Source organism: Watersipora subatra, chromosome 3 (genome assembly GCF_963576615.1).
Source record: "Watersipora subatra chromosome 3, tzWatSuba1.1, whole genome shotgun sequence".
NCBI lineage: Eukaryota > Metazoa > Bryozoa > Gymnolaemata > Cheilostomatida > Watersiporidae > Watersipora > Watersipora subatra.
In genome coordinates this window covers 13,563,073-13,580,511 of record NC_088710.1, presented here as the reverse complement: position 1 = coordinate 13,580,511, position 17,439 = coordinate 13,563,073, and the positions used below count along the sequence as shown (strand labels likewise).

The following is a 17,439-nucleotide window of genomic DNA, read 5'->3' as shown; positions in this document are numbered from 1 at the left end:
TCAAAAGCAATGAGTTAAGTTATTGTGTAATACAGTGAATTTCTTTTGCAGGCCTTTCCATACTATGACACTCCTCTGGTCCAAAAATATGGAAAGATTGTTGGGTAAGATTATGAATTTAAATGCTTTAAATAATAAATAATTCAAATTTCAATAAATGAATTTAACTATTTAAGCAAAATAAAATTTCTTTATTTAAATAATAAAATAAAAACAAATAAAATTCACACTAATGACCTCAAAAGCTGTGATTATTTTACTCAATGTAATGCTTTCACTAACAGGTTGGCCATTGTAGCATAGTAGATTAGATCACTGGTCTGCAAACTAGGAGGTTACAAGATCAAATCATTTACATTATTAATTTTTCATTGTCGCTATAGCTGAACAGATGATAAACTGAGATTTATATATAAAGATAACTGAGCTTGTAATGATTTACTTTATTAAAACAAACTTTTTAAATGAGGCCATGTTTGTAAAGTACATAAAAGTTCATATTCAAACTATTGGTATTCAATTAAAACCTTACGTTCTATGAGTTTTATATTGGATGTTTGGAACTATCTGTGTAGAACTGATTGATGAGTGCTGTGATTATTTGAGGAACGTTTAGTTTTTCATTTTAGGTCATATAGAGGTCGGTTACCTGTCCTAGATGTCGCAGATCCAGAATTCCTCCGACAAGCCCTAGTAAAAGATTTTGCAAGCATGCCAAACAGACGAGAGACACACCGCGATGCCTTGTCGGATTATTTTTTGACATCTTTGACTGATGACCACTGGAGGCACGTTCGAGCCTCGCTATCTCCTACCTTCACATCGGGTAAACTGAAGATGGTAAGTTTTAATACAAGCACTGAAAGAGTGTGTGACTCGACTTGACTATCCGACAAATGAATATGCCATCCTCATAAATCTTCTTTTTGTTAATTGTGAAAAAAATTATAAACAGATTTATAAAAAGTTCTGTACTATTTCAGCAATCCGAAAGCACTTTTATCGTATTTCATGTTTATCTACCGTAAGTACATTTTTCCTTTTTTTAATAGTTCATTGGCTATAAAGTTTAGCTGATTATTAAAGGTGAACTGTCTTTTCGACTCTAAAATCTGATGAATAACTCTACGAATAATACATATTGTCAGCAAAGAGTGATGTTTTCAGTCAGATGAATTTGTATTCAATATAAGTTCATTCGGTGTTAGGTAGCTTCTGAGAAAAAAATGTTGCATTGCTACAGCACTTGCCTATGCAACGGATTAAAATTCAACTTAACTGTCATAGTAAATTTCCGATAAAGCTATCATTATCACCTTATTCTTATCTATCTCAGATACAGTATCACCTTATTTTTATCTATCTCAGATACAGTATCACCTTATTCTTTGCTATCCCAGCAACAGTATCACCTTATTCTTTGCTATCCCAGCAACAGTATCACCTTATTTTTTACTATTCCAGCAACAGTATCACCTTATTCTTTGCTATCCCAGCAACAGTATCACCTTATGCTATGCTATCTCAGCAACAGTATCACCTTATTCTTTGCTATCTCAGCAACAGTATCACCTTATTCTTTGCTATCCCAGCAACAGTATCACCTTATTCTTTATTATCCCAGCGACAGTATCACCTTATTCTTTGCTATCCCAGCAACAATATCACCTTATTCTTTGCTATCCCAGCAACAGTATCACCTTATTCTTTGCTATCCCAGCAACAGTATCACCTTATTTTTTACTATTCCAGCAACAGTATTACCTTATTCTTTGCTATCCCAGCAACAGTATCACCTTATTCTTTGCTATCTCAGCAACAGTATCACCTTATTCTTTGCTATCCCAGCAACAGTATCACCTTATTCTTTGCTATCTCAGCAACAGTATCACCTTATTCTTTGGTATCCCAGCAACAATATCACCTTATTCTTTGCTATCCCAGCAACAGTATCACCTTATTCTTTGCTATCCCAGCAACAATATCACCTTATTCTTTACTATCCCAGCAACAGTATCACCTTATTCTTTGCTATCCCAGCAACAGTATCACCTTATTCTTTGCTATCCCAGCAACAGTATCACCTTATTCTTTGCTATTGCGGCAACAGTATCACCTTATTCTTTGCTATCCCAGCAACAGTATCACCTTATTCTTTGCTATCCCAGCAACAGTATCACCTTATTCTTTGCTATCCCAGCAACAGTATCACCTTATTCTTTATTATCCCAGTGACAGTATCACCTTATTCTTTGCTATCCCAGCAACAATATCACCTTATTCTTTGCTATCCCAGCAACAGTATCACCTTATTCTTTGCTATTCCAGCAACAGTATCACCTTATTCTTTGCTATCCCAGCAACAATATCACCTTATTCTTTACTATCCCAGCAACAGTATCACCTTATTCTTTGCTATCCCAGCAACAGTATCACCTTATTCTTTGCTATCCCAGATACAGTATTACCTTATTCTTCGCTATACCAGCAACAGTATCACCTTATTCTTTGCTATCTCAGCAACAGTATCACCTTATTCTTTGCTATCCCAGCAACAGTATCACCTTATTCTTTATTATCCCAGCGACAGTATCACCTTATTCTTTGCTATCCCAGCAACAATATCACTTTATTCTTTGCTATCCTAGATACAGTATCACCTTATTCTTTGCTATCCCAGCAACAGTATCACCTTATTCTTTGCTATCTCAGCAACAATATCACCTTATTCTTTGCTATCCCAGCAACAGTATTACCTTATTCTTTGCTATCCCAGCAACAGTATCACCTTATTCTTTGCTATCCCAGCAACAGTATCACCTTATTCTTTGCTATCCCAGCAACAGTATCACCTTATTTTTTACTATTCCAGCAACAGTATCACCTTATTCTTTGCTATCCCCGCAACAGTATCACCTTATTCTTTGCTATCTCAGCAACAGTATCACCTTATTCTTTGCTATCCCAGCAACAGTATCACCTTATTCTTTGCTATCTCAGCAACAGTATCACCTTATTCTTTGCTATCCCAGATACAGTATCACTTTATTCTTTGCTATCCCAGCAACAGTATCACCTTATTCTTTGCTATTGCAGCAACAGTATCACCTTATTCTTTGCTATCCCAGCAACAGTATCACCTTATTCTTTGCTATTGCAGCAACAGTAGCACCTTATTCTTTGCTATTGCAGCAACAGTAGCACCTTATTCTTTGCTATTGCAGCAACAGTAGCACCTTATTCTTTGCTATTGCAGCAACAGTAGCACCTTATTCTTTGCTATTGCAGCAACAGTATCACCTTATTCTTTGCTATCCCAGCAACAGTATCACCTTATTCTTTGCTACCCCAGCAACAGTATCACCTTATTCTTTGCTATTGCAGCAACAGTAGCACCTTATTCTTTGCTATCCCAGCAACAGTATCACCTTATTCTTTGCTATTGCAGCAACAGTAGCACCTTATTCTTTGCTATTGCAGCAACAGTAGCACCTTATTCTTTGCTATTGCAGCAACAGTAGCACCTTATTCTTTGCTATTGCAGCAACAGTAGCACCTTATTCTTTGCTATTGCAGCAACAGTATCACCTTATTCTTTGCTATCCCAGCAACAGTATCACCTTATTCTTTGCTATTGCAGCAACAGTAGCACCTTATTCTTTGCTATTGCAGCAACAGTAGCACCTTATTCTTTGCTATTGCAGCAACAGTAGCACCTTATTCTTTGCTATTGCAGCAACAGTAGCACCTTATTCTTTGCTATTGCAGCAACAGTATCACCTTATTCTTTGCTATCCCAGCAACAGTATCACCTTATTCTTTGCTATCCCAGCAACAGTATCACCTTATTCTTTGCTATTGCAGCAACAGTAGCACCTTATTCTTTGCTATTGCAGCAACAGTAGCACCTTATTCTTTGCTATTGCAGCAACAGTATCACCTTATTCTTTGCTATCCCAGCAACAGTATCACCTTATTCTTTGCTATTGCAGCAACAGTAGCACCTTATTCTTTGCTATCCCAGCAACAGTATCACCTTATTCTTTGCTATCCCAGCAACAGTATCACCTTATTCTTTGCTATTGCAGCAACAGTAGCACCTTATTCTTTGCTATTGCAGCAACAGTAGCACCTTATTCTTTGCTATTGCAGCAACAGTATCACCTTATTCTTTGCCATCCCAGCAACAGTATCACCTTATTCTTTGCTATCTCAGATACAGTATCACCTTATTCTTCGCTATATCAGATACAGAATCACCTTATTCTTTGCCATCTCAGATACAGTATCACCTTATTCTTTGCTATCCCAGCAACAGTATTACCTTATTCTTTGCTATCCCAGCAACCGTATCACCTTATTCTTTATTATTCCAGCAACCAATAGCAAATAAGTTTTTCTGGCGGTGTATTTCAGCCCATGGATATAATAAACCCGTGTTTATTATATCCATGATTTCAACCTTACTACTAGCAAGTTACAACAGGCATTGGATAATTTTTCTGATGTTAGCTTTAATACTATATAGGGAAATTTCATACTTTCTCAGTCTTGACACAAATACCTCTATTATGACCTTGACCTTATAACTTGGAAGCTAATATAAAACTACTTTATCGTGATCCATTTTTAAGTAACACCATCTAATTTCCAATGTGTTATTATAGTGTCCTAAAGGCTATATGTTTAAAAACAGGTACTGAAAAGTTGTGCTTCCTTTAGAAGTTTAGAGTCTGGACTCAAACACATTCTTTACCTCAAAGATAACCAGCAAGTTTTATTGAGTCTTGCATTTGTTTTGTAGCTCAAAGCAAGGATAGATGACTGCGCAGATCAATTTGTAAAGTACGTCAGAGATTCCGCCGGTCAGCCATTTGATGTGAAACAGTAAGAACACATTGTGTTACTGCTTGAATTGTTTTATTCATAGCTATAAAGGAAAAAGCCATGGCCTAGTGTTTTAAAGTATTTAGTTTGTGAACAGCAGGTTGGGATTTAATACCAAGAAAAAGCCACTGGCTGTGGCAAGAGGAGTATATGATATTTCTCTACCAAACTGGAACTTCTGATTAGTCTGCAAAACCACTTGGGTTCAGGGCTGAAGGTATCTAGCTGAAAAAAAGTGTATACATGTACATAAAAATCTGTGAGCAGTGCAAAGACTTTGAATCGATTGTTAAGATCTTGGGCTACCTTAAAATATGCATCGGCTTTGCCTACCTCACGAGAGGGTTATCTCACGAAGGGCTTACCTCACCAAAAGGTTTTCCTCACGAAGGTTTGCATCGAAGGAACTAGCTTGTGATAACTTCTTTGGTGCCATCAGCATTCGTAGCACATACTTCTTTACAAAAAATCAATAATTTTGTTGGAAAATCTGTTTGATTCTGACAAGTAAACCAGTGACATATCTGTACTTGAAGATTGTATAATACTTTATTACATTGCATTGTGTTGTTTTGTATTGTAACACAATGTGATTGTCAATCGATTTTCAACACACTCTACCAAAAGTGTCAGATGATACGTTTTACCCTCAGCTTTTAGACAAGCATCAAACAAATGTTTCATCTGACCAAAGTGTTAGATAAAACTTGTGGTTGATGCTAGTTTAAAAGCTGAGGGTATTATGTAGATCTACTTGTACAGAAAGTACAAAAATTTAATATTTACTATGTGTGTACATTCAAAATTCACCTAAATTGTGTTTCTTTTATCAGTGTCTTTTTATAAAATTATCTCTATTACTGCTAGGTTCTCAGGGTTTGGTAGGATCGTGTGTGATTTCCTATGTGGCCGATGACTATAACTACAATGGCAGTTCTTCTGCAGGTGCTGTGGAGGCTATACCATGGATGCTATAAGCAGCACTGCATTTGGAGTGCAGCTGGACAGTCAGAAGGATCCAGATCATCCGATGACAGTCAATGCTAACAGATTATTGGGACTTCAACGATCCAGGACATTCATCAGCAAAATAAAAGCACGGCTTCTCTTCGCCGCTTTTCGTAAGTTTTAATTTTAGACAAAACTAGCAGATGCACAAGACTTGTTTTATTTTCTGGAAGAAGACACAAAGCATATGTATGGGATATTTGGATGAAATCAGCCAAAAAGCATGGGAACACATGAGAGTTCAGGCTGAGTAATAGACAAGCGCAATGACAAAGTAGAATTTATTAATAGAACTATCTTGGTCTGTTCATGTGTAGTGGAAGCTTCTTCATACATGGCTCAAATCATAGACCTATTAACTATACTTAATATGTCTATATAGTTTAATATTTAATAGGTCTATAGTTAATAGGTCTATGGCTCAAACTCTTGACATTCCGCTTAATAGAGCAGCACTACAGTATTACTGGCAAGAATCGACTGCTTCCCGGTTTACTGCAAAGCTAGCAGCATACAGGTACATATACTAGCAGTATGCCCTGGTGATGTCCAGTATTCCTTTTATTTTCAATCAGATAGTCAGCGAGGAGGGGGGGGGTGTTTAAGTGGCTGGTTCTGAGGAACTAGATAGAGATTTGAGACCAAATACTAAATTTTATGGTGACCTGGTGCGTGTGAAGTTTGGTGAAACAGGTCAAAAAATGCTGAAATGCGTAGTGTGTAACATTTTTTGACTAATAGACACATAATGACAAAGTGAGATTTACTAATATATATATAAATATATATATATATATATATATATATATATGTATACCTTTATACTGCATAATACAACAACCACATACACGTCTAGCTGCCTCAAATGATCAGCTCGATTTTTTCTTATGTGATCAAGTCGAGTCATCAACGACTAAATCAACTCCTCCATCTGCAATGAGGAGGATGGCTAGCAACTCGGCCGGACTAAAAACAAAGCCAGACAGAGGGTGGAGGAGCTAGCTAGAGATGCATCTCAATAAAAACAGCAAACAGAAAGTAATGGCAAACCACTGTTGCAACTGTCGAGAACAGTCATAGTTATAGGAAGTGCAAGAGAATCATGATTGCCTACGTCCTCACAGGACATGGAGCTTGAGAGAAAGAATCAATGATAGTGTTGTTGCGTGTAATAAAAGAATAAAAAAAAGAACAAAATGAAATATAAATACTAGAAATTCCCGTCATACAGCCCACGACCAAAGGGATATTGGAAAAAGAAAGGGTACTGCTGGTTGAGAAATGCAATATTAGCAGTCAAATGGCACTGCAGTGCAATAGGAGAACTGCAATGGTAGCTGCAATGGTAGCTGTAATGTACTGGGTGTTATTATGTACAACAAACAGCAATAATGAAAAGAAAGATTATATGTTTATATCTCTCCCTGCAATAAGAGAAATGCTATATTAGAAGTAAAATGGCAAGCTGCTGTGTAATATACACAGGCTTGGGAATGTATATCATTGGTCATAGCAACCAATATCAAGAAGTTGTGATATTTATCTAGATTTCTGTATTTATATCTAAAAAATTAAGCTGAATTAAAAAATCTAAACAGATTTTAGTTGGTTGTCATAGAAATAGATGTATATCTATAAGAAAATGTAGGCCTATTACTTAAATTTGCAGATATTAAAAATGGCTTGGCAGTACCACAATATTGGGCACAGCCGCAGTGTCATCAACAAAATCTTTAGAAAAATAATAACAGTAACATATTGCACACCATCGGTCACTATATACTTCGATCTTGTAAATTCGAATGATTAATCTTATAACTAAATCTTATAATAATCTTATAAAATCGAATAATTATTCTTACAATTAAATAATGTAAGTAGAAATTCCCCTGTCATACAGCCCACGACCAAAGTGATATTGGAAAAAAGAAAGGGTACTGCTGGTTGAGAAATGCAATATTAGCAGTCAAATGGCACTGCAGTGCAATAGGATAACTGCAATGGTAGCTGTAATGGTAGTATAGCTGTAATGTACTGGATGTTAATATGTACAACAAACAGCAATAATGAAAGGAAAAGATTATATGTTTATATCTCTCCCCTGCAATAGGAGAAATGCTATATTAGAAGTAAAATGGCAAGCTGATGTGTAATATACAGTTTGAAAGTTGGTTGTGTTGAATGTAGAATGGTTTTGATAGCGATTTGTAACAGAAAGCGAGCATCAGTATTCACACGTCTGTAAGTTTTCTGCAAATTGGAGCAAAATAAAAAAATGTTCTCGTCATAAAGGGGCATTGTAGTTCGGCCCTAGCTTGTACATAAGATGTAAAGAATTTTGGCTAATGTTCTAAATCATTTAATGAAACCTTCAGTAATTGGACAAAAAAACATAGGCTGATAAACTGTGTACCACAATTTCGTACCTGTAAATCGGTCTACCCCTTGAACGGTCTACGTTTATTACAGAAACCTTCGGATAAATAAATTCGAATGATTATTCTTATAATAACATCTTATATTAATTTTATAAAATCGAATAATTATTCTTATAAAATTAAACATTTTTGCAAGATATTAAAAACGGAAAGATATTAGAAACCTTCGGCAATTGGACAATGCCAGACTGGTGAAATGTGCACGTTTTTCTCATGAAATACGTACGACTTAATGGTTCTACTCTCGGTCGCACGGCTTTATCGGCGTTTCGTTGGCCGGTCTTCATTTTGATTAAAAAACGTTTGTCAAGTTTTAATGGCGATTTTAGGCCAAATTAATCTGTCTATTTATGTTTAATCCGTCAATTACGTTTAATTAATTGCGTCAACTTTCCAAAGACTTGGTAACATATTTAAATAGGTTTATATGTGTTTTGTATCATTATTATACTTAAACGACTCTACACAAAAATGGTTAAATTTTTTGATGGGATTTCGATACAAGGGTTTGGTAATGGCCATTGACGGATAATTTTTTGGGTGTTGTGTGCGCAAATGCATTTATCATAAAGCTCCCAAACAATCGCCTCACTCGTGTTTGGTCGTGGGAAAACTTTTGTTTTGGTTATATTCTGAAACGTTAAAAAAACAGTAAATGAAACCGATCCCATCCGAAACATTTTCAAAGGAGAAAATGAATACTCTACACTTTGATTCTCATTTTTTTAAGAAATCCAGATTCCACTTGTCTAATGACATAGCTTCTCCTACTGACAACAATAGAACCTTGTATTCCATTTGTCTAATGACATAGCTTCTCCTACTGACAACAATAGAACCTTGTATTCCACTTGTCTAATGACATAGCTTCTCCTACTGACAACAATAGAACCTTGATTCTTAAACTTATTTGCTATGATAAATTATTTTATTGCAGTCTATTTCTTTCTTTATATTGATATTCAGAATGATCTCTAAATGGTCAGCCCATTTTGTGAATTCATTATTAGACATATGGCTGCGACATGTCGGTACCTAATTTTGGTTGAAAGAATGCGTATTCACCAGTGTTGATGCTGCCGAGATATTCGTCAACATCATGTCAACAAAACTTGATGAATTCTGATGACACTAAAAAAAATCTTATAATAATTACTGTCGTACACTCATATATCTGAACATCAACACAGAGTTGGTTTACATATTTCTATTAAATAGCAAAAAGTTATTTTATGTAGATTCTATTATCCTGGTTTTTAATCAACTTGTGGGGACTAAAGGACAAATATTCCTTTTGTTATTTAATTTTCACAGCTATATATTATAACTAGCTGTGCCACCCGGCGTTGCCTGTGTAATAGAAGAGTATTTAGACAGAAAATTGATTTGCATTTAACATATAACAGCATTTGCCATTCTAACTTTCAAACTACATATCATGAGAAAAGTTTTTTGTCTTATAAACAATGAGCAGTAGTGAGAGTTTTGCTATTAGCCAGTTTAATAATGTGAGCGAACAGCTTCTCGTGACGTTATGCTATGACCCGCGTCATACGTAAAGCAGTTACGTATATTGCTCTGATATAATGACTTATATTGGCAGGCTGGCAATTCGACTTTCGTAGTCCAGTGGGTTAGGCGTAAGACTTGTGAACGGCTTTGTCCAAGATCGAATACTTTTCGGTATTTCGAGTATTTATTCCAAGATTTTAAAGGGAAAGTAAACACAATTTACTGATGAAGGCCAACTTTCACCCTATTTGTTTTGGTAAAAGTTGTACCACCATACCCTAAATGGTGGTACAACACCATTAGGGAATGGAACCTCTCCCTCTTTCACTCTTAATCTTGTAGTTGTCCCAAAGTACTCCGAATAATGCTGGCTCTTATGGAAGTGCCTAATGCACACGACCGCACTAGCGAAAAGTTAAGTCGGCACGCTTTGCTTTAGACAGCCATAGTTTTGCTAAATTTGACGACTGAAAGACAGGAACTCTAAACAAGGTTATGCGACGACTTCTAGTGTAAGATTCACAATTAGCAAAGAGACATCTACCCATCGTAATTAACTGACTGTGGTTAAAAGAAAATAAAATGCGTTGAATTACTAACGAATAAGTAAAGAAAGCGTTACTAGAAACGGCTTTATTACAAATCAGTGATGGTCCGACGTAAATGCACCAAAATATATTTTCAACTTTGAACTTGCTAAACTAATAGAAATATTTGCTAAAATTTTGTTTTCTCGTTCAATTAACATAGTATGATGCATTACCAATCATATAAAACCATGTTAAAATTATGTGTTTACTTTCACTTTAAGATCTATAGCCGGATTTCCAACAGACTTTGAGAAATATATATATAGATATAATATATTATATAACTTATATAATATATAAGTGTAGTCCCACGACCAAACACGAGCAGAACGAGTGTTTGGGAGCTTTATGATAAATGCAGATGTGCACACAACTCCCGAGAAGTATCTGTCAACGGCCGTACCCAAACCCTTGTACTGAAATCCCATCAACAAATTTAACCATTTTTCTGTGGAGTCGTTTAAGTATGATAATGATACAATACACATATAAACCTATTTAAATATGTTACCAAGTCTTTGAAACGTGTCGACAATATCCTAAAACTTACCCATCTGATCGGATTATACATAACTAGAAAGGTTAATTTGGCCTCAAATTGCCATTAAAATTTGACATGCCTTTTTAATCAAAATTAAGACTGACCAACAAAACGCCCATAAAGCCGTGCTACAGATAGTAGAACCATAAAGCTGTGCACATTTCACGAAAAAAACGTGCACATTTCACAAGTCTATGGCATTGTCCAATTGCCAAAAGTTTCTGTAATAAACATAGACCGTTTGAGGCGTAGACCGTAGACAGATTTACAGGTACGAAAATGTGGTACACAGTTTATCAGCCTATGTTTCGTTGTCCAATTACCGAAGGTTCCATTAAATTATCTAGAACATTAGCCAAATTTCTTTACATCTTATGTACAAACTAGGGCCAAACTACAATGCCCCTTTATGACAATAACATTTCTTTATTTGGCTCCAGTGTGCAAAAAACTTCCAGATACATGTGAATGCTAATGCTTGCTTTCTGTTACAGATCGCTGCCATAACTATTCTACATTCAACACAACCAACTTTCAAACTGTGTATATTACACAGCAGCTTGCCATTTTACTTCTAATATTGCATTTATCTTATTGCAGGGGAGAGATATAAACATATGTATAATATTTTCCTTTCATTATTGCTGTTTGTTGTACATAATAACACCCAGTACATTACAGCTACCATTGCAGTTCTCCTATTGCACTGCAGTGCCATTTGACTGCTAATATTGCATTTCTCAACCAGCAGTACTCTTTCTTTTTTCCAATATCACTTTGGTCGTGGGCTGTATGACAGAGGAGTTTCTAGTGTAAAAATATTATTATTTAATGTAATAATATTTTTAATAATACAATAATTTATAATAATATATTATACTAGAAATTCCACTGTCATACAGCCCACGACCAAAGAGATACATATTGGAAAAAAAGAAAGGGTACTGATGGTTGAGAAATGCAATATTAGCAGTCAAATGGCACTGCAGTTTAATAGGATAACTGCAATGATAGCTGTAATGTACTGGGTGTGGGTGTTATTATATACAACAAATAGCAATAATGAAAGGAAAAGATTATATGTTTATATCTCTCCCCCTGCAATAGAAGAAATGCAATATCGGCCAATATTAAAAGTAAAATGCACTGATATTATTATAATAACCAATATTATTAATATAGTAATAATATAAAACCAATGCACAATTTTGTTTACATTTCAAAACATCATAGCTAGCAATATCAAGAAGTTGTGATATTTATATAGATTTTTAGAAAATCTGTACTACGTAGTCATTGTTCTGTAGTCATCCAAACTTATAATTAAATATTGTAACTAGAAATTCCACTGTCATGCAGCCCACGACCAAAGTAATAATGGAAAAAAGAAAGGGTACTGTTGGTTGTTGAAAAAGTAGTTCTCAGCAGGAATTGACAGAGTATAATGTAAATGAGACTTAGACCTGTAGACTGTAAAGCTGTAGACCTAAACTACTGTACGTAATTTAACTAACAACAGCAATAATGAAATATGTTTATTATATCTCTGAAATGCAATATTAAAAGTAAAATATATTGTAATATACAGTTTGAAAGTTGGTTGTGTTGAATGCAGAACGGTTTGACAACGATATGTAACAGAAATAATCATTAATAAAATAAATATTTAACTATTTCAAACTTATGTTTTACAATAATAAAATAAATATTAATTCAAGCTGTAGACCTAACCTACTGTACGTAATTTAATTAACAACAACAATAAAGAAATATGTTTATTATATCTCTGAAATGCAATATTAAAAGTTAAACGGCGAGCTGATGTGTAATATACAGTTTGAAAGTTGGTTGTGTTGTGAATGTAGAATGGTTTTGACAGCGATATGTAACAGAAAGCAAGCGTTGGCATTTACTCGTCTGGAAGTTTTATGCAAACTGGAGTGAAATAAAGAAATATTCTTGTCATAAAAGGGTGTTGTAGTAACGCCCTACCTTGTAGATTAGATGTAAAGAAATCTGGCTGATGTTCTAGATAATTTGAAAAACCTTCGGTAATTGGACAAAAACGTAGGCTGATAAACTGTGTACCACATTTTCGTACCTGTAAATCGGTCTATGCCTCAAACAGTCTCAAACTGTTCACAAACCTTCTTGGCAATTAAACAATGCCATAGACTGGTGAAATGAGCACGTTTTTCTCGTGCTGAATTGCGCACTGCTAAATAGTTCTACTATCTGTCGCACGGCTTTATTGGCGTTTCGTAGGTCGGTCGAAACTATTAATAAACCAAGCTGTTCAAGCGTTTTGTGGCGATTTTTGGCAGAATTAATCTGTCTATTTACGTATAATCCGATCAGATGGGTTAGTTTTAGGAATTTGCAGTAACCTTTCAAAGGCTTGGTAACATATTTAAATAGGTTTATATGCATTTTGTATCATTATTATACTTAAACGACTTTACTGAAAATTAGTTAAATTTAAATAACAAGGGTTTGGTGACGGCCGTTAACGGATAATTTTTCGAGAGTTGTGTGCACATGTGCATTTATCATAAATCTACCAATCAATCGCTTCGCTCTTGTTTGGTCGTGGGATAATCTCATAAGTATCATCAGAAAAAATATCATCGTCATTTCCTTTACTTACACTGCGTTGGACATCAGTTAGAATACCAAAGTACTCAAAAGTGTCTAAAATGTCAGTTACTTTGAAATCGGCAAAAATGAAACGATTTCAGTACTCCTACGTTAATTACAGAAACCTTCGGCAATTCGACAATGCTACAGACTGGTGAAATGTGCACGTTATTTTTCCGTGAAAGGCACACGACTTAATCGTTCTATTCTCTGTCGCTCGGCGTTTCACTTTCCGGTCTTAACTTTTATTAAACCAAGCTTTTCAAGCGTTTTGTGACGATTTTCGGCCAAATTAATCTGTCTATTTGTGTATAATCCGATCAGATGGGTAAGTTTTAAGAGACTGTCAACAATTTACAAAGACTTGGTAACATATTTAAATAGGCTTATATGTGTTTTGTATCGTTATTATACTTTAACGACTCAACAAAACGATGGTTAAACTTGTTGATGAGATTTCGAAACAAGGGTTCGTCTCATTGTTGATGAATAATTTTCGTAAGTTGTGTGCACATGCATTTATCATAAAAACTCTCAAACTTCGCTCCCGCTCGTTTGGTCGTGGGATAATTTATTATTTATATATTATTATCTACTATATAAACGGCAATCGTTGTGTGTGTGTCCACCTTATAGAGCGGTCTTTCCTTTCTTCGTCGTACGAATTTCGGTCGTACAAAGCGAGCTGAATTAATATGAGTAGTAGCTGTAAATAAATTATAAATCGGTCTTTCTTTTTCCATTCGGTCGTACGAAGCCAACTGAATTAATATGAGTAGTAAATACTGTACTTTTTGATTATTAACCGCTACTTTTTCTGATGATTTGAGCCAAGCGGCTTATATGAAGGTGTGGCGATTCTGTGGTTTTTCTTTCACCATTAGGGCGCATTAACCGACATTTCCGGTTAGCTCGCCTCTTTACAGTGCCCAACGGCACTGTTCCGTTTTAAACAGCAAAGTTGCTGCCATGTTTAAAAGCACCGTCCTGAGTTCTGCGGCCTACACAAAGGTTCCTATACAACTATACAAATGTACTACTCATTAAATTAAATAAATTAATGAGTAGTAATTTACATGTAATTAATATTTACTGCCGACGTGTACCGAGAAGGTCATGTGAACGTTTGTTTCTTGGGACCACTGGAAAAAACGCTGTTCTCACCTACTAAATTTATACATCAAAAAGGTGAGTACTTCTCATTCAATGTTGTATTGTCTATGAATTGCCACACCTCCACTACATAACCCTTTCACTTGCGTCCATGTAAAAATTTAGCTATCGGCCTACTGCCAGCCATTTTGCCGATATTGCTTCAGGATATGTATACAATATTTTTTTCAATTTCAAACTCTATCTAGAACATTTGTTTTGATTATATATTTCATTTTGCCAACATGTCAACAAACACTGCTATGCAAAAAATTCATTGTATCTATACTTTGTGCATTGATAAAGCGATGAGAAGCTACGAAGCTTAAACGATCCTCTCCAATGTTCCTTATTCTTACAAAACCATTACTTTCACCACCATCAGAGTCAGTGCTGCCATTGATATTTTAATTATCTGTGTAATCACAAAAATCTGAATCGGCTATAATGTCATCAACATAAGTAGTTATTTGTCTTCTAACTTGGAAGCGTTTAAAGAATTTACACAAAAATGTTAGCTTTCAAGTTGGAAATTCAAAAACAAAGATCTAAAATTAAACTTTGGGCTAACTTTATAGGGAAATCTTAGGGAAATAACTGTCACTACCATAAAAGTACTAAAGATCGCTTGTTATGTTATTAACGAATAATAAAATTCAGTTACTAGCAATTGCTGGGAAAGTCGCAAAAATGCATGTACGGCAGTCGACCATAGAAAAAGCATAAATGAGTCTACTTCAGTGAAAGGGTTTAAACGTTGGATTTGCCACGGTTTGTGATAGTAAACATATTCATTTTTTTCCGCCGCCGAGTTACTTTTACTTTTTTTTCAGCTACAAGTACTACAGAACTATAGCTACTACAGAACTTGCACGGGTACTGCCACTGCGTTTTACCTACTAAATTTCTACTTCAAAAAAGTAAGTACTTCTCATTCAATGATGTATTCTCTATGAATTGCCACACCTCCACTACTTAATAATGTTGGATTTGCCACTGTTCGCGATAGTAAACATGATCATTTCCTTTAGCAGCTGAGTTACTAATTTTCTTTCCAGCTACGAGTAGGCCTACTGTAACTTACTCCCTCAGAACTTGCACGGGTACTCCGAGGGTTGCGATAGACAATGGGGAGAAAAAAGAGAGCAGCTGGTATCGACTTACTGTCACTCTGCTTTAGCCATGACCAGCTGTACGTCGCCATCTCAAAAGTGGGCACAAGCCGAAAACTGTTTGTTCATACACCCGACAGAAAGACACAAAAATGTTGTCTATCCGCAAGTGTTGCGGTCAACTAACATTGTGTTATTGCTATGTCGTGCTTGCATTAAATTAACATTATGTTATTGTTATGTCATGCTATGTTCTTGATGTTCTGCTATACCTACATATTATCCACATGCAGCCTTTTCTAACATATTTTTCAGTATATATATATTTTCATGCATTCGTTTTCCTTATTGTATCTCATAAAAAGGCTATCATGTGGCGTTATGTTTTATTATTGTAAGGTGCTAATGCTGTATCTGCCTTGACATCATACTGTCTGTGCTGTTATACATAGAAATTTTATCAACACAACCTCATTACTGTTTGTATATACCATGTCAAAACACAGGCTATAACTGAAGAACTGGTGAGCCATGATTAGTGTTTTAGGCATGTAGAAGTCTCCATTCAATAAATGCTGGCGATAGCAAAATATTTTGTATAATTTCTTAAAAGATGCAAAATTTTTCAATATTGCCAGTTTGAAGAACTTCAGTTTGCCTAGCAATGTCAATTTCATTATCAGTTCTCTGTACACAAATAGGGCAACTCCGATTTGAGTGGTTTGAGACTGATGCATTGTAGACTAGCTGTAAAACATATTGCAGATTTCCATTGTTTTCCCCAACATTATTGACATGTATGACTGCATATGTGTATGCATAGTCTGATCAGGACAAAAAATTTCAGTAGACTGCATATTTAGAGTTGTTTTACAGTATGAAAGACTATTCTCAACAAACCTCTTGCTGTACGTGAATCTGTTCCCATGGACGGGCAATGCAGCTAGCGGTTCGGGTTTGGGGCTGTGGCTTCAATTGGGGATGCGCGTGAGACCTTTTTCGCCCCGAGTGCAGCGAGAGTCTCTAGGCGCAGCTCTCCAGATGAATGAGTTGGCGAGTGCAAGGTGATTGGTTGCAAGGTGATTGATTGCGAGGCGATTGATTGCGAGGCGAGTGCGAGGCGATTGGTTGCGAGTGTGAGGCAATTGATTGCAAGGCGAGTGCGAGGCGAATGATTGCAAGGCGATTGATTGCGAGGTGAGTGCAAGGCGATTGAGTGCGAGGTGATTGATTGTGAGGCGAGTGCGAGGTGATTGCGAGGCGAGTGCGAGGTGATTGATTGCAAGGCGATTGATTGCGAGTGCGAAACGATTGATTGCGAGGCGAGTGCAAGAGCGCGATCGTCAATTGCTCGCCAGGTAAAGACTGGTCGGCTGAGGTGGGGGGCTGGCAGCAAAAGTGCGCGATCGTCAACTGCAAATATAGATGGGTATGAAGTTCATACTATGAACGGATGCATGAATCTAAACGCATTAATCTAGAATATTTACTAGATTTTAAACGCATCTAGCTGTAAAACACATTGCAGATTTCTATTGTTCTCCCCAACATTATTGACATGT

The 17,439-nt window shown here is 35.9% G+C and overlaps 1 protein-coding gene across 1 annotated transcript in view; it reads left to right on the top strand.

Annotated features, from left to right (window-relative positions):
* The window catches only part of LOC137389534 (cytochrome P450 3A11-like), a 44,606-nt gene that overhangs the window by 4,593 nt on the left and 22,574 nt on the right, over positions 1–17,439 (top strand). Inside the window, exons 3-6 of the mRNA XM_068075568.1 lie at positions 52–104; positions 630–840; positions 4,805–4,887; positions 5,833–6,008. Of these exons, the coding sequence (XP_067931669.1) occupies positions 52–104; positions 630–840; positions 4,805–4,887; positions 5,833–6,008 (523 nt within the window). The remainder of the gene's footprint in view (positions 1–51; positions 105–629; positions 841–4,804; positions 4,888–5,832; positions 6,009–17,439) is intronic.